We start from the raw sequence: 22982 nt of genomic DNA on the forward strand, positions 1-22982 counted from the left end.
GATTGGAGAGTTTTAAAGAGAGAGAGAGGGCAGAAAAGAATGCAAGATAGCACAATTTTGGAATTAAACAACAACAAAAAAATCTAAAATCTAAATGGTCTTCTACAGTGAAAGGCGCAACCCAACTCAAAACGGCTATTGTCAAAGTGCAGATAGAACAGATAGCTAGTCCCTTTCTAAGAAATAACACTCAAATAAGCCCTCTTAAATTGTACCTATAGCACCTTTAAACCCTGTCTCAGGACATCTGATCACACGCCGCTACAGCTAAAAGTACAGGTGTTCCAGCACCAATGGAGCGTACCATTAGCTGAGCACCAAAGGGGCTGTGTGGTTGACAGGAAGGGAGCTCCAGAGATGGGTCGGCCTACAAACCCCCCGCCGTGCGTCTGTTCCAAGTGCGAGGCACCAACGACTACAACACCCAGGCCATAGAGGTCTCTGCCCGCAGCGCCTGCCTCAACTCCAACGACGTGTTTGTGCTCAGCACTGAAAACTCCTGTTTTCTGTGGTATGGAAAGGTAAGTGGTCCTCCTTTTCTTTTTTATAGTGAATTCAATGTTCATGAGCTCTGCCTTTGAATTTATATCAATTGCAATGTAGACATTGAAGTTGGCACCAGTGAGACGAGGAGAACCTTTTTGATGTCTCCTGGATAACCACAAATGGCAGACAGGAGATGATGCAGTGTCTTAAATGTTATTAGGGCTACTGAGGTATCTGCATCAGCAGCTACTTAACATTTTACGTGACTATGTCTAAAGAAATCACTGATATTCAAAAAAGCACAGATGTCGAAGACGACAGGGCTAAGTCGATAGGGATTGTATTCAAAGAGAGAGACGGCATAGGTGCCTGTCTGAGTCACCGTGATAACTGATACAGAATAGCTGCCTGTCCGAGTCACCGTGATAACTGATACAGAATAGGTGCCTGTCTGAGTCAACGTGATAACTGATACAGAATAGGTGCCTGTCCGAGTCACCGTGATAACTGATACAGAATAGGTGCCTGTCCGAGTCACCGTGATAACTGATACAGAATAGGTGCCTGTCTGAGTCAACGTGATAACTGATACAGAATAGGTGCCTGTCCGAGTCACCGTGATAACTGATACAGAATAGGTGCCTGTCCGAGTCACCGTGATAACTGATACAGAATAGGTGCCTGTCCGAGTCACCGTGATAACTGATACAGAAAAGGTGCCTGTCCGAGTCACCGTGATAACTGATACAGAATAGGTGCCTGTCCGAGTCACCGTGATAACTGATACAGAATAGGTGCCTGTCCGAGTCAACGTGATAATTGCCTGATGGTGTCGCTCTCAGGGCTGCAGCGGTGATGAGCGACTGATGGGTAAATCCCTGGCCGACATTATCTCCAGAAGAGAGAAGCTTGTCATCGCTGAGGGTCAGGAGCCCGATCTCTTCTGGGTCAGCCTGGGTGGCAAAACGCAGTACGCCAACAGCAAGAGGTACCCGACCCATCGGGGGCCAGGATGGAACGCCGATACACATGATGACACATTGGGAGCTCTTCCCTGTTCATTTGACCTATAATATCGATAATGTAACTGAATCTTGACAACGTATAATATTTGTATATATATATAAAACAAATTTAAAAGAGGAGGAAAGTGTCATACAGCCATCGCAGCCTTAGTGTTTGAAACAGCCAAAAAGGAAACCAAACTTTGGCCAATATCAAACCAGTGCCTGTTTCCACTCGTTCATACGTTCCGGGATCTCGTTTGCGTTTCGACTCTTTGAAAATGAGCCACCAAAGCGAGAGTGTTTGTTGCGATGGTCCCTGACCGTGGTTTACCCCGCCTGCGCCTCCACAGACTCCAGGACGGCCTGAGCACCGTCACCCCGCGGCTCTTCGAGTGCTCCAACCAGACGGGCCGCTTCCTGGCCACCGAGATCACAAACTTCGACCAGGAAGACCTGGATGAGGACGACATTATGCTCCTCGATATATGGGACATGGTGACTAGGGGACCCCTTTCATTTTGATTGTTAATAACTCATTGTTGTTGTTTTTTACATTTCTCTGTTTGAAGGTGGGTTTTACATTATAATTGTATTTATGTTATTCTTGCATTGGAACAGTAATTTAAGTCGATGAGCAGTTTAATTGACGTTTCAGCAATTTATGTCCAACGTTGGAATTGTTGATTTGGACGCTGGTTGTCTCTCTGCAGGTGTGCCTGTGGATGGGGAGGGGGGCCAATCCCGTCGAGAGGGACGCTGCCGTGACGACGGCCCAGGAATATCTGCGTTCCCACCCGGCCGGCCGTGACGTCGACACGCCCATCGTCCTGATCAAACAGGGCTTCGAGCCCCCCACCTTCACCGGATGGTTCCAAGCCTGGGACCCTCAGAAGTGGAGCGTACGTACTTCCTGGAGGACTCTGACAGAGAGAGAGAGAGACATAAACAATGATGACAAAAGTCAACTCAAAACTCACCTCTTGAAGAAAGATTATGAAACTTACCACACCTGACTCTATCCAAAACCTTATTTTTATTTTGAATTTGTCTTTATTTAGTTTTCTTGTTTTTCTATGTAAAGTGTCTTTCAGTGACCAAGAAAGCGCTATATAAATTCTATCTATTATTATTATGCTAATTATTATTATTATTATTATTATTATTATTATGTAATCCTCTTTTAAAGAGCCCCAACTGGGTTACTTTCCCCTCAGGAGATGAGGTCAGCTTATGGAGTTTAGTCTTTAAAATCAAATCAAGTCCATTAGGGACAGTCTGGTGTTTAGTCTTTTTGACGCTCAGCCGAAAATGTCGGGTTTTAAAACGCCAACGTGCGCATCAGACCAAGATGCCCAAACCACACCGGCTCATTAATTAGATGCATCAAAACCGTTCCTCAAGAAAAATCCTATGTAAATTACTTGTTTAAAGAATTTCTTATATTTCACCAGGGAGGAAAGTCTTACTATGAGCTGAAGTCTGAACTCGGAGATGCCACTGACATCATCAAAATGACAGTGGTAAGCAATATAACATGCACCCCTTCCGTCACTGAGAATACACTTACCTTCTAAAGCCACCAGGATATGCCCATGTGTGTGTGTGTGTCTTCAGGACATGGCGACGGCGCCCACCACACCAGGCAAAGGGCCTAGCAAAGGGATGGGAATCCTGACTCCGTCGGCCGCGGCCCCCTTCCCTGTCGAGCAGCTGGTCCACAAGCAGAATGAGGATCTTCCAGAGGGAGTTGATCCAACCAGGAAAGAGGTGAGACGACCCATGAGGGATGATGTCTTGCACCCATGAATCCTAATGCATGCATTTAGTAAGGGCCGAAATATGAAACCAGCTGTTTTAGCTCAATTGGTAAACTTCCCTCTATTATTTTCACACATTCTTGGGCAAGATGTCCAAACCTTACCGCAAGCTGTGTAATATTTTGGGTTACGAAAAATAATATATGGACTCAAGGCCTTAGAAGCCAATATATAGAAGAGTAAATCACAGATACATAATTAGCTAATAAAACTAACCTTGATCCAGAAATGTACACAATATCTTTGAGGGAGATCGATTTGACAATGTGTGTCGTGTGTGTGCGTGTGCGCGTGTGTCTGTTTGTGTTTGTGCATTTGTGTGTGTGTGTGTGTGTGTGTGTGTGTGTGTGTGTGTGTTTGTTTGCAGGAACACCTCAACAATGAGGACTTTGCACTAGTGCTAGGGATGTCTCGGATGGAATTCTACTCCATGCCAACGTGGAAGCAGCAGAAGCTGAAGAAAGACAAGGGACTCTTTTAGAGAGAGGACTCTTCTTGTACTGTGCTGGCTAGATCTTTAATGATGAATTGTGTGTTAACAGAAAGTTGACAGTATGGATATGCAGAAGTGTTTTGTTAATTTAAGAAGGAAGACATTTATATTCTGTAGTGTACGATGAATAAACTGATTTTGATGTAGGGCGTAAAATGAGGGGAAGATGATGTTTCACGTGTCACTCATTTTGTTTTAAGTATGCTGCTGAGTGTGGGAATAATGTAAAGACAATCCTTTTCAATCACTGGTTTTCTTCGGGCATAAACTAAAAACACTTTTGTGTGCTTGCCTCATAATCTAGCGTATACATGATGTTTGTTTTATTTAACACACATTTGTGTAGTCTTGTGTAGTAAATTATATATTATGCCTACAAAAATCGCACCAATTAAGTTGGTTTTCATACATTTTGCTTAAAAATGGATTCTACATTTATATTTCCAGGTACGATATAAAATGTTTGAATAATTTAATTCCATCATTCAATGCGAATGAAGCAAGATCGTCCCAAATATATATCACAAAAGTTATTTTAACACCTTTAGAGAAGGTTTCCTAAAGCTTACTTAGTGAAATACTAAAATAGTGATTTCTTTCTTTGATAAGAAAACTGTTTATGTTGAATGTATTAGAACAACACGTTTATGTTTCTATGTAGGTCTAGTCTACAATAAAATACTACTAGCTTCTCTGTGTCTGTGACTGTTTATGTTGAATGTATTAGAACAACACGTTTATGTTTCTATGTAGGTCTCATCTACAATAAAATACTACTAGCTTCTCTGTGTCTGTGACTGTTTATGTTAAATGTATTAGAACAACACGTTTATGTTTCTATGTAGGTCTAGTCTACAATAAAATACTACAAGCTTTTCTGTGTCTGTGGTGTGCTTTCATCATCATGTAAAATATTAAAGAACACAAATAGCAACGGTGGAAATTGGGATATGTCGCTATTTAATGATGTGTCGCTATTTAATATACATTTTACATTTTTCATTTTAAAATACAAACAAGAGTGACCCTAGTAATTATGCAAAGAAGGTTCAGAATTTATGTTGATAAAGGCAAAGGCCAAAATGGTCTGACAAATCCCCCATGCCAATGTTAATTTGTGCTGAGAACAGCATTTAGACACAAAATTTGATAAAATAAATATATATAAGCATTAAGGAGGTCCGGTTTCTGGCTAGTAGGTTTCTAACTGTCATTCACATATTTTAATATAACTGCACATATTTTGCTTGTTTCAGCCACCAGGGAGCATTGCTTCCTTGACGATAACTATCCTGCAAGTGAGCACAGGCCAAATAATGCTTTACAATATTATTATTTTTTAAATATTCCAATGATATATATGAATAAACCAGAAATATTATAGCATATTATATAGTCCCTGAATCTCCGAAATCACACGGCCAGTAGATGCAACCATGTATTGAGTGAGAGCATTTTGTGAATAACATTAACTATCGATACAGTTCACTTTCGTATTAGTAAACACATGACATCTAGGAAAGATACAACATGTTTACCAGAGAAAAAGTAGTGTCAGAAGTGGGATTCGAACCCACGCCTCCATTCGGAGACCAGAAACCCCTTTACCAGGAAGGTTTATCACCTTGAGTCTGGCGCCTTAGACCGCTCGGCCATCCTGACAACTGTGAAATTAACGGACTAAAAGACTTTATAAATTTGGACAAAGACAACATTACCTTTGGAATTAATTATATTTATGTGTGGTTAAATTAGCTTCAGAAAGCGTTTCACATGACTGACTGAATTATTGTGATGCATGCGTGCCTCCATTTTTGATGAAATGCTTATGGAAGAAACTTTAATTAACAAGGCAACCATAACGAAAGACGTTGCTACGGAGCTCAAGTTATAGTAGTCTTTACAAAGTACATTTAAAAATGACGAACAAAAGGTATGTCAGAAGTGGGATTTGAACCCACGCCTCCATTCGGAGACCAGAAACCCCATGACATGGAAGGTATTACCTTGAGTCTGGCGCCTTAGACCACTCGGCCATCCTGACAACTGAAAGACATAGGGATTTAAACCGAGTTGAGCACGTACCTAACAAAATACGTTACACTCGTCTAATGACATATATTTATGTGTGGATAATAAACACCGCATCGTGGAGTAGTCACACTCATGCGAGGGAAAAGTAGTGAATACATTCACATTAAATTATATACTCCGTTTGTGGGTGTAGGCTTACATTGAGATACTTTTGTGTATTTGAATTTGACTGTTATAATTTAAGACAATACTACTTTTAGGTTAAATCAATTAAACAAAAAGCATTTTATAAAATACAGAATAGACGGGGCAAACATTGTTGTCTCATTGTATAAAACTAATACGTAACGTAACACGACCGACTCAAGGATGAGTACGCAATGTTTTAAACCAATAGGAACGCTTATATTGTACCATTTCCGGGATTTGTCAAACAACGTGACTTATTAACAAACGACACGCCCCTCTTACTACATAACAGCTTTATTATGCTTATGAAACCGAGTGGGGATGTTTTGGCAAGTTCTGTTTAATTCACCATTCATCAGGTTTATACTTTGTCACTAAACATGTCGATGTACAGGAATGCTGTCTGGTTGGTTAAAGGTCTTCAGGAGTACACAAAGTAAGTAATGATTCGTGTTTACAAGGCAGTTTAGCTGTCATGTATTAAGCATGATGTTGGATGATATTCAAATGCCATGCTTTATACTTAACCGTTGCTTCTATTATACAAGTGTCTGCATATTTGTTTTTTGTGAACCTTTTAATTCAACCTTTAGCATTTAGACAGAGAGAACACAATCGCTTTAGAGAAAACGTTGCTGCTGGCTAGTCTGTCTCTCAATTACAATGTATACGTTAATGTCATAAACATGTGATCTGAGGTTACTGCTATACTACAATTACGACCTCATGATGTTTTCAATCTACCACAAATATGCCGACTCCCACCTAGTACACATTCAGAAGAAGCCATGGATTTGCAGATGTTGTGATACATATGCTTTTGACTTCTCACCTGTTTTCTCATATCACCTTTGCCCCCTTTGGTCGCTTTTATTGTACACTTGTACATTGTTCTTCTTGCTGATCTTTCGCTCCTATAGGAGTGGTTACGAAGCAGCAGCAAAGCATTTTACCCCCGGGGATCTAGATGTGAAGGTTAGCGGGCGGTCCTTTGTGATAACCGGGGCCAATAGTGGGATAGGTAAGAGCGCGGCTTTGGAGATAGCAAACAGAGGTGAGTGTCCTGGGTTTGGATGTGTGTGGGATCAAATGTATGTGTTCAACCTACTTTGGTTTCCAATTTCCCCCTGTCAATTCATCCAAGTCGCAGATCAGGAATGCCTCTAACGAGCTGGATACCGTTGCATGGGCGTGGGCAAAGATTTGACCAAAACATTTTTTTCTACAGGAGGAACAGTTCACATGGTGTGTCGTAACAAGGAGCGGGCAGAAGCAGCAAAGAATGAGATCATTGATCAGAGTAAAAATCAGGCAAGAAGCTTTACAAAATGTCCATAAATTTCCTTAATTTGCGTGCAACACCGTTGCCCTGATGCTACTTAGATTGCCTGACTCTTTCTTTACTAACTTGGTTATTCCAACTCATTCAATTCGTTCTGTTTTTGCATCATCTGTATCAGGTGATTGTTTTGCGTCATCGGACGCATGAATCTGAAGCTTTTCTTGTGTTGTTCATTTGGCCTGTCGTTCTTATTTTTCAGAATGTACACATACACATTGTGGATATGTCCAGTGCTCTGCAAGTATGGAAGTTTGCCCAGAACTTCAGCCAAGAAAACAGCGTAAATGTGCTGGTAGGGAGCTTCTCGGAGATCACCTCTTGGACATGTATTGCTCACTAATAATTATAATAATGCTTAATATGCAATATTCTTTTATTCTCCGTAACTTGTAGATCAACAATGCAGGATGCATGGTGAACCAGCGCGAGTTGACAGAAGAGGGCTTAGAGAAGAATTTCGCCACTAATGCACTAGGTAAAGAAAAAATCAGTTCCTGGCATGGTAGTTTTGAAAGTATCCACTGTGTGTATGTGTATACAGTTTGGATTTGTTCTTGTGTTTTTTGATAGGTACCTACATCCTGACTACGGCGTTGATTCCTGCACTGAAGAAGGCAGAGAATCCCAGAGTGGTCAGTTCTTCTACTTGGTTCATGGCAGACTTTCAATTCATACAATTTGTAGAAGGGAAAAACTAGCAAGGCCAGAAATGCAATTGATTGTTCCCCCATCCAGGAAGCACCGAGATGATCTAATGTATTTTAATTATTTTTGAAGAAACATATGTATATATTTCTGGCCTTTAGATCACTGTGTCGTCTGGAGGAATGCTGGTTCAAAAGCTGAACTTGGATGATCTTCAGTTTGAGAAGGGAACATTCGACGGCACCATGGCCTACGCCCAGAATAAAGTAAGCTTTACCTCACAAGAAGAAAAACAGAGAGAAAGAAAAGCAATAAAAACAAAAGTGGACATGCGGGAGGGGAGGACGTCTGTGCAAACATTCTTTTGTAAGTCATTGTGTATGTTTTGTCACCATAGAGACAGCAGGTGATCCTGACAGAGAGATGGGCATCTCAACACAAAGAGATCCACTTCTCCTCTATGCACCCGGGCTGGGCTGACACACCAGGTAACAGCCACCTCATCGTCCCTGACAGCAGAATGACACAGATGCATGGGTCTTACATACCCAGGAGAATGGAGAGTCAATCTAAATGAACTTAAGTCCAAACAATGAGGCCATATAAAATTCACAATCTCTATTTTACTGATACTCTTAAGCCAAAAAGCACAATGGATTTCATCTTCTGAGCTTTTTTAAAGTGAAAAAAAGATAGCATTTGAGCATTTTGATCATCACTGTCATCAAGAGTTTTAGTAGTTCATGCTGCAGTTTTACGTGATCTATGGTTCTCCCTAGCCGTCCAGCTGTCCATGCCCGACTTCCACGCCAAGATGCAGAACAAACTACGGACCGAAGCCATGGGAGCAGACACCATAGTGTGGCTCGCCGTCTCCATGGCCGCCGGACAGCAGCCCAGCGGCCTCTTCTTCCAGGGTAAGACCCCGTTAAATAACACAGTTCCACTATCCCAGCAGGGCAGGGCCGCCTTTACAGCACACGGCCCCCAGAATAGACCTATAATCCTAACCCTGTAATCGGAACATGCTGGATGGGTGAGGGCTTTCTATTTGAAATCTTCATGTTACAGTCAAGGAATACGTTGACCCCGCCGTGGCACTGATGTTGGCATGGGTTTGATTTGGTCTTAGTTGTGCTCGAACCACACCTACTTGTTGTAGCTTAGTGATTCACCAATTTACAACATATGTGGGCACGTCCCTTTGCAATACTTAACTAGGAGCAAAGACGAGTCATAATCATGCAACACTCATGATGCAGTGTTGTTTGGCTGAAAATATTTACAATGAAATTGATTCCAATAATTATCCGAACTACTGGTGTTGTTTGGTTTTGGTGGCATCATGATTGCGTCCTGTGTGTCCTTCCCTGCAGACCGTAAAGCCGTAGCCACGCACCTTCCTCTGGCCTGCTCACGGTCCACCCCACAGGAGGAAGAGAAGCTACAGGCAACACTGGAGCAACTCAGCAGCAAGTTCAAACCCTGACCGTTCAGTCAGGGTTGGATGTTTACCTACAAAGAACTCCCAATACAGCCATTACAGTATGACCTGATGAACAATCATTAATAGAATGGAGTGGCCAATAGGGCTGATTATAAGCTAAATGTATTCCATGCTTTCAACACCAAGTCTAAGATTGGACGTATTTATATAATTATTTAACCAGTTATGGGGAAATCCTAACATACCTCAAAGTTCACAGTGTCTTAACAAATAGCAAATGGTGATGTTAATACTTTTTTTACTTGCAATTATTTGTGGATTAAAAAACTGTTTTCAAACTGGTGACTTTCTTTCTGAGTCTGTCTTGCCCTGGTCATACATCATTGACTCATTTAAATTAGAACCAAGAGCCTCAATGATCCGCGATCTGGAATGTCTGGGGTGAATTATCCAGTGATTCTGAATCTGGTGTATTCAGTGTGGACTATCAATATTTGAAGAATGACAGCACTAGTGCATACATCAAGGCAAAGATTTATTCAGGAAGAGTGTTGTGAACCATGACTCTATGAAACAAAATGCCTTGTTGAATGAAATGTACATTTAGATATACAAAGTTGTACTATGAATTGAGACGTGATTAATGCATTTTTGTGAGCTCTTGTAAGGTGTTCCACTTGCTTCATTACACCTTGAGCAGGGTGGTCAAGCTCACGAAGGGCCATCGGCCGTTTCAAGTATAAATTTGATAAAGATGGACATTAGAGAGTTACACATAGCAGCAATGCGTCACACATTACACTTCTTCAATCCTTGATTCAGTGCATGAACTTACGATATATTACGACCTCCACAGCCAAACAGGTAATCACGGAACACAAACATGTTAATTACATTTGTTTGAGAGGTGATGTATGAACACGATGCAAAAAGAGACAATAAGCGATATGCAATGATATGCAAATATCTCTGCATGAGATTTACTGACCAAACAATACATTTTACCACAAAACAACCACTGCGCTCTCTGTCCCCCAGTCCAGCCCCTAAATAAGCAAGGCTCCCAAGAAAACATTTGGTCCATTTCCATGACATAATCTTCTCATTGAGCCTAAATCAAATGATCGTTGGATGGAAGGATCATGTTGTGTTGCTCTACAAGACTTCATGTAATTTGGTCACACATCAAAAGTTAAAGCTCTCCAGGTTCAGAAGGTGAAAGTTTCCCACAGCGATCAGAGTGAAACAACCGGATTGGCTATACTTCAAAATGCATAAAAGTATGAAATAAATTACACCAACTGACTAAACCTCTCACTTACTGAACCTTGTCCACCATGGCCCTTCCCCCCGCCCCCCCCCCCCCCCCCCCCCCCACACACACACACACACACAGCCCATGTAAACCAGCTGTAGCTCAAAGCCCACATCCCCAAATGCCTTCTATTTGATAGGCTAGTTCAGCTAACGTGTCGTTCAACGACACAAAGCCACCATTGATCTGTACTTATTCTCTCTCACTGTAACCGTACTGAATTCAAAGCACAACGTGGCTCATTTTGACCATGGACAAAGTTTTTGAGATAAAGCCTCAATCCACGGCACTGGAATGCTCATTTCAAAATGTCCACATTGCTCTCTCAGTCCTTTCGATCCTGACGATATAGTTACAGAACATTTAGGCTGTAGTTTTAGCCTTTGCTCTTTCTCAGTAAAGTTTCATCCATCTGAAGTGTAACCTATTATTAAATATTATGCTCCATTTGCGAATTGAGCTCAATGATGGATTGTATTCCCTGGCTGTTACCTTTGTGCTTCAATAGACAACAAAAACATACAAATAATCTCTATGTGTGATGATTCCATCCCCACTTGGACTTACTTTACAACCCGTTACCCGTTGATGACACAAAACAAATCACACACTATTAGAGGCTAGATTTCAAATTCACAGTTCAACAAGGAATGCCGTTAAATTAAAGTGTGTGGAAGTCCCCACCAAGGAAGTCCAAAGTCCACATGGACACACACACACACACACCTGGAGCTTTCATCCTTCCCTTCTCTCTTTGCTCAGATAGGGGTGGAACGTGCCCAATAGTTGACCGACCCTCATGTACTGTATTGTTCAGTGTTGGATTTTCTTCCTGTGTGTTCATGTATGTGTGTGTGTGTGTGTAAGTGTATGTCAACCCATTGATACAGCAGCACTATCCTGGCTCCCCCTCATCCCCCCCGTAGCCAAGGGCTGCCTGGTCTGCCATGGGTCCCTATCTGAACCAGGCGTCCTCTCGCCGTCCCCGTGTGGGACGGTAGTCAGGACACCACGGGAGTCATGTCCCACAGCTGGAGGCACAGAGAGGGACAGACAGACAGACATTACACGCAAGGGACAATGTACAGAAACATATTCCAGCAATGACCGACTTGCTGTACATACATTATGCCGCTTATTACACGGCTACTTACTTAATGAATCAATAATTTAATTTCATAATAATACGATTTAAAAATGATTTAATTGTATCCGCTACAAATACGCTGTTACATGCGGTTGGAACTGCGGCCATAGTAACTGTATAGGATGTTAAACATAACAGTGGTCGGCTATACATAGCCAAATGTAGTCACATCAGGATACTAAAAACAACTCCTTAGGAACGAAGGAAAGAGCATTTCATTCGTTTTTTAGAAAGCTTGAAATAAACACTGTCAGACGCTATGATGTGAGATCACTGAGATTTCCCTGTGGAAACATGGGTGGAGCTGTAATGACATCACTGCAGAGGTTTATGGTCACTATAGGCGCATAAAATACTTTAATGGGTGGTTATGTGCTGAGGCCGTGATCTGACCCTCCTTTCTCAAACCCATTGTTTTATGATCTTAGTTAAATAAGGGTCATTTGATGCCATTTGGTGATGTTGCATCATGAATAATTGGAAACACGTTACAATAAGGGTACACTACTTAACCATTAATTAAAAATGTCTAATGCAATATTAAGCATTAACCAACAGTTAACTAATGTTTCTAGTCAGTATTAAAAAATGGTGTTCTTGTTTACTAATGTTGTTAATGTTTACTAATGGTGTTCATGCAAACTAAGGTAATGTTGTTCATTTTACCTATGGTCTTAACCTATCCAAAATTAAACGGAGCACTAACCCCCTTACCCTAAGCTAAAGCTGTATAAAGAGTGATTCCTTATGCTAGGAAGTACCAAGGCATTGTAAGGGCTACATCGGGGGACCCTGACCTTGATGACCTTGTCCGTCCCGGAGGTGAGCAGGTTCCCGGTGGTGGCTTCGTAGTGTATGTGCACGATGCCGTGCTTGCTGTCGTGGAAGCTCGCTGTAGGCGCTCGGCTGGAAGCCGCACAACACATGGAAAACACACGGAAATAAGCAACAAACTAATATGCACATATGAACGTTATTTTAATAAAGAAATAACAATTTTACCAATAATAATTGTAGTTATAAAAACATAGTATGACTGAGGATGCATTGATTTAATATATTATTACTGACAGCATGAACTTTTGGGAAACAAACCGCTGATCAAGATGGGTATTAAATGCTGTATGCGTATTGATTTAGAGTCGTGTCACGACGCGTCACTCACTCCTCTTCCGTGATGGACTCGTGGCAGCTGTCACACACTCGCACCTCAAACTCAAAGCCCATGAGGGGGATGGTGGAGCGCTTGGAGGAGCACTTCCCGCACACCGCCTGCCCACATTTTCTACAGTGGTGCTGGAGAAGAGAGAAAAAAAAACATGGGACTTTACCCCCTCTAGTGGACATGAAACGGAACCGCATCTCCACAACAAAATAAACAATTGGGGTAAATATTATCACTGTGCTAGCATAGCTTGTCAAAGCGATACGGGTGAGACCATTCGAACATAACATATCAAATTGGGAAAGATAATGACACGCATGCTTTAATGCCAGATTCATTACGGCTGATGTACGGGGGCTCGTTTTGTAAATGTCTCAGTTTTTTTTTAAAATTGAAGCAAATCAGATACAATTCCCTTCTATACCACATTATTTCTGATGAGCTTGCTCAAGTCAAATTACCATCGAGCCAGTATCGCTCGTCACGTGGTCTGTGACAGGAAACAGGGTAGTGGAGAGATAGAAACACATTACTCTCAGAGAGAAACCACAACGGCTGGCTCGCACAGCCTCTTTAAAACAGCCGACGGCGGGCCAACCTTGTGCCTAACCTGGTTGAACCCCAAAAAGGTATGGTTTTCTGACATTTTGCACTGCAAGCACCACTACTTCCTGGCCTTTTAAAATCAGTGTTAAATATGTCAAATGAACAGTGAGTCAAATGGAAGGTACCTGTCGCAGGCCGATCTTCTTACTGTCCCACATCTGTTTGAAGTTCCAGAAGAAAGGCTGCTCGCACTTCTGACAGGAATCACTGTCCAGCCACTCTGGGGTCTGGGGGGGAGACACAACCCCACAGTTTCAATAGGCCAGCAGCGACTATCAAGTGGGGGCCAAAGTACAGTATAATATATATATGATATATAATATAATACATATTTAACAACACCCTAAAAAATAATTGACTTTGTATGAACGCTATCTCTGTCTTCTGGACACAATGCCAACACTACTAAATGGTTTGACAAAATAAACGTTCACAGTCTGGTAAGACGTGCAGTGACTGGTGGTGAGGAATGGCTTTTGAAGTCAACACTCCGAGTAACAGAGGTGGGGACCATAAAGTCATAAATACCAATGGCAGTGAAATCCAAAGCTTTGGATCAGATATTTTACAAGGACTTTACAATTACAGTTACGCCTTTTCGACTGTGTGCGTCTGTGGGCAGTTATCTCCACAGGGCGTTATCTCCACAGGGGCTGACCTCTTGTCGCGTCACGTCCATGTTCCAGATAACAATGCTTCCATCCGAGCTGCAGGAGATGAGCTGGCGTGTGTGGGATGCAAAACATAGGCCCTGCACCTTGTCACTGATCCAAAAACACACACGCACACACACACACACACAGTTGAATACAGTTCATCCTTTTAACTCATCCAGTATCATAGGCATACTTTTGAAGATATTTAATATTGACAAGCAAATTAGGCATTTGAAAGCCTTTTTCATTGAATTTGTAACACCTCTAAAACCCATATAACATGTTTGACAGTCAGTCACCACAAGGCATTTACAAGTAGAGAAGAAGCCCATTCAATTCTCAAAACGATCAGTGAGTCATGAGTAACCCAAACACTTATTCAAAGTGCACAGGCTGCACCCAACACCCCAATTACGACTATTGCTTGGCCCGACAGGCTCGGTGCAGTGCCAAGAGACGTCTAAAATCTGACAGTAAACTGTTCATACTTCCAGCCAATCGGGAAACAGCAGCCACCATAACCTGTGCTGGTTGTTTTCCCTGCAGTTTCATGACAGTGTCGGGCCACTCTAATTCACCTACCGGCCACAAGACATAGCTCCTCTACGAGCTTGTTTGGAGATTAACATAATAGCGATTATGTCATTAATGTGTGTGTGTGTGTGTGTGTGCTTACTTGTGCCCCTGTAGCTCGATGGCGGTGCCTTTGCGTCCTCCGATGTCCCACATGATGATGGAGTTGTCCGAGCTTCCGGAAAACAGCACCCTTTGACCCGGGTCCCAACACAGGGCCGTCACATTACCTGGAATACCACACACACACACACACACACACACACACACACACACACACACACACACACACACACACACACACACACACACACACACACACACACACACACACACACAAACAATTGAGATGGCAGACATGAATCACTTAAATCAACCAAAGCATTTTAAGAGAAATTTGAGTCTTGTCTCTTGTCGTAAACACATTTGAGGGTACAAAATCGGTACCTCACACTGAATGTGGCCCCACTAAACGCCAACTGGCTCACGAATACAGAGATATACAACACTTGACCAGCTGTATGGGGTATCGTGGTACGAAAGGACAACAGCGGCCATATATTATACAGTATATCCACCGTCACTGTAGATATGTGCACTAATTATTTCTAGCGATTGTTTGTGATGATGTTTTTTGGGGGGTGGTTTAGGGTGTTGTGTGTGTTTGTGTACAGACCCGTGTGCCCCTTGAAGGTGGTGACCATACTGCAGCTGTCCTGCTCCACCTTCAGGATGGTCACCTGGCCGGACTGGTCGCCCACAAACGCATGTCTAGTCTCCACGTCAAACCTTAGAGGATCAAGGCGGTCAAGGAGACGTAAAACTGCCCAGGCGTATATAAGGGGATGGCTATTGGATCTGATGTAGACTCACGATACAGTCAACTTGCTGTTATTTTTGTCTGATACACGTCTCAGACTCAGTTGATGCACTGAGCTAGACTAAGCCAATCACCGGTTCAGTGGTTTTTGATGATTTTCCCACAATGCAGAATTAACTAATACGTTGAAGGAAAGAAAACGTCCTGTGAGACGAGATTTGATTTGATTATCTAATCCAATTCCTCATTTTCAAAAACAACCAAGCCTCCAAATTGAATCCAAGAGTGACATCCTACAGTGGTCATTAGGGGTAAGAAGGAAAACAAAGAAATGCTATTTGGCTTGCTAGTCATTTAATGTAGAGGCAATAACACAATATCGTGTGTCCAATTCAAATCCATCCCGTGGATCAGACCAATGCTTTAGAACTAATCACATTAGACCAGCCAGTCATGGTGGTTAATGGTCGCTATTGCTGGCCTGTACAAAGTATATTTCAGACCAGTGCCAAAGAAACATAGTGTACTCATTGGTTTAATACATAACTAACTAACTAGTCTATAACCATCAATGGCACGGCCAAGTACGGCCCCCCAATACTTCATCTTGCCATTATAGAAACCCACTCGGCCCGTCTCCTTGACAACGGGATGACAGTTGTCTATTGTTAGTCCCCTCCTTCTCTTTAGTATACAGTAGCTGGAGGCTAATCTTATCGCACTCAAAGCCGCCTCTGAAATAAGCTGAAGGAGAAACCTCAAAAGGCCTCAAAAGTATCTCTTTGACATTATAGACGAGAGCTGCCACTTGCCAAAACAAATATATCTTTAAACTCTCCGCCAAGCGAGTCCACAAAGAAGGCGGGTCGGTTGCCACTTGTTTAGCTGTCTTGGCTGCACTCCACTTAACGCAGCAGTTAAGCTGACAGGTTCATTGGGCGCACGGGTCTTAAAATCCCTGCAACAGTGAGGCATTAGCTAAGGCCGGAGCAGTTAGCCCTCCGGGGAGAGCGCAAGCGCGCACACACACAAACACACACATTCCCCCCCCCCCCCCCCCCGCCCACACACACACACATATGCACTTAAACACACACACACACACACAGTCACAAACTTAAATGTACACACACAAGACACACTCTAAAATGTACCCATACACATATCTCTCCCCCCCCCGCCCCAACACACACGCAGACACACTTAAATGTGCAGACATATAGATAGTGTTTTACAGACACACACACACTCTAAAATGTACCCTAACACACAAACACAAACATCCCCCCCCGTTTTGGGGAAAGGATACTGCAGGCCCGAGACGCAGGCGGCCGTGCGGTAGGAACCCAGCTGCTGGCCGCTCTCGGAGCAGTGCCAGGTGAAGTTCTTGTCCTGGCCCGTGCTCAGCACCCACTCCATCTCCAGGACGAACAGCACCACCATCACCCTGCCCTGGTGGGCTGAGAGCACCACACACACACACACACACACACACACAGAGAGAGACCATTGAGTTAGATACACTCACGGCGAGCACAGACAGGAGGTGTTTTGAGGAGCAAGAAGGGGTAATATGCATCTTGGTCAGGGAGTCCATACACAGCAGAGGGTTATGGTTTGGATTTTAGTTTGGATAACGATTCAGAATGATTGGGAACGGTTGAAACCTTGACCCTGGTAGTCAAACTCCCTTCCAGTGGACTACACTGCTTCCCACACTTTTAAATATATGGAAAACTGTAAAACTGTAAAACTGCAAAAATAAAAATACAGAAAGACGTGCCGCTGCATAGATATTTGGATAACCCATATTTGGCACACTTGATGGCACATCACCACCCCTCATGTCACAATAAAGTGTGAGTATAGCACTTTGTGATAAACAATAAACTGTAGATACAGCTCTGATTATGCGGTTGATTGCCTCCAGGACAGAGTGTTCTAACCTCGAACATGGCTGCAGTTGTATCAAAAGCTGCAGTCAACAAGCAATGGCTCAGTGTACAATGTGGAAATGAGTGTATGACTAGTATTAATAGAATGTGCCATCCTATTTAAAGTGGACTTAAATGTTCTGCACTATTTTAAGTTCCTGAGGGCTGAACCATTTTTGAGTAAGTGTAGTTTAATGGTCGATCATTTTCTGGACATTGGAGAGGTTTCTGCGCTGAATCAGCACTAGTCTGTGAAAGTACAGCGCTCAGTAACCTCAGTTTGCTGATGTAAGGAATACAGTCAAAATGGCCGATGGAAGGGGTTGGGCAGTTGATGTTAGCTTTAAAAAAAAAACAGTACCCAACAGCCTTCTTTTCTTTTTGCCAAAAAGGAATACATTTTAAAACACACACACACAAACATATATGGTGTCTCACCCTGGTAAGTGCGGGCAGGGGTCATCTTGTTGTAGTCTTCGGCCAGAATAAACTCCTGAGGGACAGGAAACGAAAAAACATGACTCTCGAGAAAAAGACCTGTGTTTCAAAATACACCACAATACCGTGGTTCTGGATAAGGCCTTTCTGATGACAATGTTAAAGCAGCATATTCAAACAATGCATTATCGTAAGCAGTCTTGTGTATCTAACATTGACGTTTGAATAAAACAATGTGATGTGCATATAGAATGTGTGGTTAAGTTGGTTAATTTTTAAGCTATTTCATTAGAGCAAGAGGCAAAAGTAACCAAACCTGTTCTCAGGACTAGAGAACTCAAAAATGTCCCTTCGGTCTCCACAGAATTAGGGTAATCAGCTTTTAGTTTTGATGCCTCTCAGTGGTTGACATTTTACAGAGCTATCTGAATGAGACAGACCAATATCGGCAAGCATCTGATATTGTTTGGAAATTTCTATCTCCCGATGTGATTGTTTTTCCCAAATATATGGTTATTTGGGTTTTTGGAAAATCACTTTGTATGTTTGTGCATGTTTAGATTATACACTTTTTATTTAATTGTAGGCAAGCTTGTCTATGCATTTTATATATTTGGGATGATTATGTATACATATCTTGCATTATTTTCCTTGCCTCTTTGGAAATGTATACAGCGTTCTTTTGAAAATGAGTTTATACTGTCAATAACACTGTGTAAAATAAGAACATTACACACGCTCTGTACAAATCACCCAAATACTTACTGAACATTAATTTCCCAGAAGATACCCAGTCAACACCCCACAGTTTATTAAAAAAGAAAAATCACCCAAAATCATCCCATCCAACGCTTTATAAACTAGGGCTGTCCCCAACTCAGAATTTTCTGAGTCTAATCAGATCTGCCTTTTCAGTCCAGAGATTCGACTATTCGGCGGCCTTGCAGGGCAGGTCTTTTGGAGGTTTAAAAAAATGAGTTTTCTTTCTATTAACACTCTGTTTTGGTAGGCTATAGGCCTTTTATATATGCTTGCGCGTTGCGCTCATTACATTCTCACCTGAACAGTTTTCTGTCAATCAAACTCGTCGGAATTGTAGCCAACTTATTCCTGTCGGGTTTTAATTAGGTTCCTGCCCATAATGCGGTCCGATAATGAACACGGGGCTCATGTATAGGCTAGTGGATAATCCACTATATGAGCCCCGTGTTCACGATCTGATTGCATTTATTGAGCCCGAAAGAATACACAGGTCTGTGTCGCCACACTGACTGCGCTCCTAGAGAAAATGTAGCAATAATGTAAGGGGAGACAGCCTCTTCCCTCTGCGAGATTCTGTCAAACAAAGTTACAATGAATCAATCGCCACAGTGACATGGACAGTGTCTAAATAAAGCTTCTCTTTATTATTAACATTAGAGCTATTAATGCACACCACTCACTGACGAAGAAAATAAAAATAAAGGAAGATGGCGGGAAACCCCGCAGTCGACTCCGATTCTCTGAGTCGACTGCAGGGTTTCCCGACTGATGATTCGAATCATCGACTTTCAGGGGACAGCCCTATTATAAACAATTAGCAACTCATTTATTTGATATTATCTATACAACTTATACTACCAGGAAAGCCTTACCTAGAACTTCGTATAGAATAAATTAATAGGAAGGAAAGGGGAGAGGAAGAGAAGCCATCTAACTTAGGTCTTCCTTGAATGCTGACAGACCATTCCACCTCGTGGAATGGTGGAGACAGTAACCCTAGGGGTCATTTCACGTTGAGGAGGGTTGGTTTGGTGGGTCAACCTGGAAAGTATTTGGGAGAGAGAGAGAGAGAGCGATAGAACTTACAGAGATGCCTCCGGTGTCCATGCCCACCGACAGCCGCCTGGTCTCAGGGTTAAAGGACATGCAGGTGCAGGAGTCTGGAGAGAAAGCGAGAAAAACTTGTTTTGATTTTTGCAAATGTCACGTTCACACATGGTGTGACTCCAAATGAATGGTGTTTTTTTATTTTATTGTCATGTCAGCTTTTTAGCAGTATAGGATTTTCTGAATTTGGTCTTTAAGTAGCCACTCCTAATCCATAATTCCTTTTTTGATCCAATGCCAATGATCTAATTGTAAATCGGATCTAGAACTCATGCTAATCCTCAACCCAATGTGCAAAAAGAATGTAACATTTTTACCACATAATGTAACAATGTAACAGAATGTAACAAAGAAGATTACTGTAGCATTGAGGCCCACGGCCAAGCAGTCACAGCCTGGTTGAACAGTAGAGCACCGAAACTGCACTTTCCTTGCCACCACTCCCCTGGACCACAAAGAAACCTTTCAGAGCAAAAGGCTCTGGGAGATACCGGGCAGCAGTCTGGGCCCACCTCAAGGAGCAGGCATAGTGAGCCAAGTGGGACCGGCCGTACACAGCTTCTACTATAGTGCCTAAACTACATTAATGGCACAAAAACAATCACCAAAATGAAACGCCATACCCAAAACCACTGAGATAAAAGGCTGAGGAGAACTTCAGAGCTTGGATTAAATGTTTGGGGGGAGAACTGGGAGTGAGAGTGCATTTTGAAAGTAGGATGAAAGGAAATATGTTGCCCTTTGGCATTTGCAACAAATGACAGCAGAGACAAGCCAAAATGGCTGACATCAAACCAACCAGCAGCCCAGAGAATGGCACATCTATGAGGTCATTCTCATTGCTGACAAGTGCAGCATGGCATTGTAATAGTTTTACAATACAGTACTATCTAAATGTCAGTGATAGCCCTCCTACAAAAAGTATACTGCAATACAATTCCATGTGTTGTTGGAGAGAAATGAATCACATTCAATTTATAAATGTATATCTTGATACAACATAATAGCACAACTATCATGATTCATCTACAAAAACATGACTCAAAATGGTGTAGCTTTAGTACAGCTATCCTGCAACCAAAAAAAAACCGGTAATCGGGCATCTATTAATTGCCGCAACGCCAGAATAAAAGGAAACACAGAAACAATCTACTCCCTCTCCTAGGAACTGAAACTGAAGGAAAACCAAGAGGGCAAGTGTCGACACACAAACAGGAATCTCTGAAGTTACAAAACCATGTCTGATTTTCAAAATTTCCCAAAGAATCATCATCGACAAACCAGTAATTACATACAAATTCAGTTGTAGGTACTGCTCACTCTGAGAAATGAGAAACAAATAAGAAATAATGTATCTAAAAATTCAGACTTCAGTGTTAAAGACAGAGAACATGGTGTTAGACACAGTTGACAGGTATAAAAATATATAGGGATCTCGAAGCGACAGACTTACTTGACATGGTTTGGTAGACACTGGGCCAGTACTGACCACTGTCTCTCTTGAGCCATACTCGAATTGTCCTGGAGAGTTAAAAAGCATGTTAAGTCCTAGATACTAACTAAATCCTCCATTACAGATAACCAACACCTAATTTATTTAATGCAGTCAGTGGTATGCAACAGAGTAGTGGAATTCAATTATTTCCATAATTTCTAATTATTATATATTATTATTGGTCTCAGTAACGGTTTAGTTGTAAGTACAGAAATATTGTGATAATATAATCTGATAATTATTATGTTATTATTATGTAAAGTCGATGGTAGCTGCATATAAAATGTGTCACAAGCTGATATATCAAAATTAAAGAAATTACAAAGGTATAGTTATTTGGAATATTTTATGAAGTACACATTTTTAATACTGCAGAAATTTGAATGGCGTTTAGTAGAAACGAGCACGCACTTTTATATAGTAGGCCAAGCATGCATCGGCATTTGTCCTATCGCGCTCAATCTGCTTCAGCAAAGAGCAGACGCAGTAGATCATTGACCAAATGGGAATTTGGGTGAGGGGGTGGGCAACTAACAAGGCACCATTGCCTGAAGCAATAGTGTTTTTTCCACAAACCGTAGCTAAGTTAATTCAACAATACGTTTGCACTCCTATGCTGCCCTGAACATGCAGATAGATACTAGGGCTATGGTCTCTTTAATGCACATGCGACAGCCTGTGTCCACCTTACCTGTCTTCAGAGACGCTGATCACGCCGTCCTCTTTAGGAATGATTACCGCTGTAGTCACAATATCTTGAAACGCTTCGATTCTGCTCAACAGAACTGGCTTCCGAGTCTGCGGTTTGGGCTGTTCGGCCGCCATAAGGGATGCAGGAGCCTCCTTCCCTCTTTCGGTCTCTGTAACATAACACCTTATTCCATGAGCATGTCGAACACTTGTCGTTTATTGTATGCTACCCAGCAGGGCACTTGCAGCCATGCAGGGTGTAATGTTTTGACGGACGAGCGGAGATGCTGCCTGTCAGCTGACAGACTGCAATTCGTTGACAAGCTTCTCCCTGAACTCTGCAGTGGAAGTGTGTGGAATTGTATTTCCGGTAACAATGTTTTCGTACGTCACACCAACGTATATAAACAACTTTTTTCATTCCCGGTAAAATTATCCGGGTTAACACCCTGGTGTCCATCCACAATAAGGTTTCAATTGTGTGTGACAACGAAATAGAATTTGACATTTCTCCATTCACGCTAAATGTTGTTCCTGTACCATTACTTTGAAATGCACCTCGACGACAAAACCGGAAGTAGTGTCTGACTGGGCTCGTCCATGCGCACCACTCTGCCTTTAACAAAGTGTCATTATGCACACATCGTGTCCCTTTCTGTTTTATGACTTATCAGACGGATGTTTTTCTTCTGTTTCATCCGAAGTTTTGACATTTAAGTTTAAGATCCTAAGTACATATATTACCGACATTGTTGTTGTCACAGCTATTTGATTGAGGGTCTTGATCTCGATCCATCTCAATTAATATAAGCAG

The 22982-nt window shown here is 42.1% G+C and overlaps 3 protein-coding genes across 4 annotated transcripts in view; 2 read left to right on the top strand and 1 right to left on the bottom strand.

Moving 5' to 3' along the window:
- Positions 1 to 4405, top strand: part of vil1 (villin 1) — a gene marked incomplete at its 5' end in the record, with an annotated part of 11492 nt that extends 7087 nt beyond the window's left edge. The window contains 7 exons of the mRNA XM_079732256.1: positions 342 to 521; positions 1329 to 1474; positions 1844 to 1988; positions 2204 to 2392; positions 2945 to 3013; positions 3108 to 3260; positions 3678 to 4405. Coding sequence (XP_079588382.1) covers positions 342 to 521; positions 1329 to 1474; positions 1844 to 1988; positions 2204 to 2392; positions 2945 to 3013; positions 3108 to 3260; positions 3678 to 3791 — 996 coding nt within the window. The 3' untranslated portion in view covers positions 3792 to 4405. The remainder of the gene's footprint in view (positions 1 to 341; positions 522 to 1328; positions 1475 to 1843; positions 1989 to 2203; positions 2393 to 2944; positions 3014 to 3107; positions 3261 to 3677) is intronic.
- A 1988-nt stretch (positions 4406 to 6393) lies between these two features.
- dhrs12 (dehydrogenase/reductase (SDR family) member 12) lies at positions 6394 to 9536 on the top strand. The gene is made up of 10 exons (XM_079731351.1): positions 6394 to 6462; positions 6947 to 7080; positions 7255 to 7337; positions 7568 to 7660; positions 7762 to 7843; positions 7939 to 8000; positions 8175 to 8279; positions 8411 to 8501; positions 8793 to 8930; positions 9390 to 9536. Exons 1-10 carry the CDS (start codon positions 6407 to 6409, stop codon positions 9500 to 9502), a joined length of 957 nt encoding a protein of 318 aa, XP_079587477.1. The 5' UTR covers positions 6394 to 6406; the 3' UTR covers positions 9503 to 9536.
- A 1313-nt stretch (positions 9537 to 10849) lies between these two features.
- Positions 10850 to 22496, bottom strand: wdfy2 (WD repeat and FYVE domain containing 2). 2 transcript variants are annotated; one of them, XM_079731412.1, is made up of 12 exons: positions 22170 to 22496; positions 21437 to 21504; positions 19963 to 20036; positions 18115 to 18169; positions 17052 to 17202; positions 15599 to 15711; positions 15026 to 15152; positions 14352 to 14457; positions 13819 to 13920; positions 13088 to 13218; positions 12720 to 12828; positions 10850 to 11806 (listed from the first exon to the last, which is right to left on the bottom strand). In XM_079731412.1, exons 1-12 carry the CDS (start codon positions 22301 to 22303, stop codon positions 11777 to 11779), a joined length of 1200 nt encoding a protein of 399 aa, XP_079587538.1. In that variant the 5' UTR covers positions 22304 to 22496; the 3' UTR covers positions 10850 to 11776. The 2 variants fall into 2 exon arrangements, with proteins under 2 accessions (XP_079587538.1, XP_079587537.1); XM_079731411.1 differs by lacking the exon at positions 10850 to 11806 and having other exon boundaries at positions 11816 to 12828.
- Positions 22497 to 22982: the final 486 nt, after the last annotated feature.

Source organism: Pollachius pollachius (genome assembly GCF_949987615.1).
Source record: "Pollachius pollachius genome assembly, chromosome: 3".
NCBI classification, from domain to species: Eukaryota; Metazoa; Chordata; class Actinopteri; order Gadiformes; family Gadidae; genus Pollachius; species Pollachius pollachius.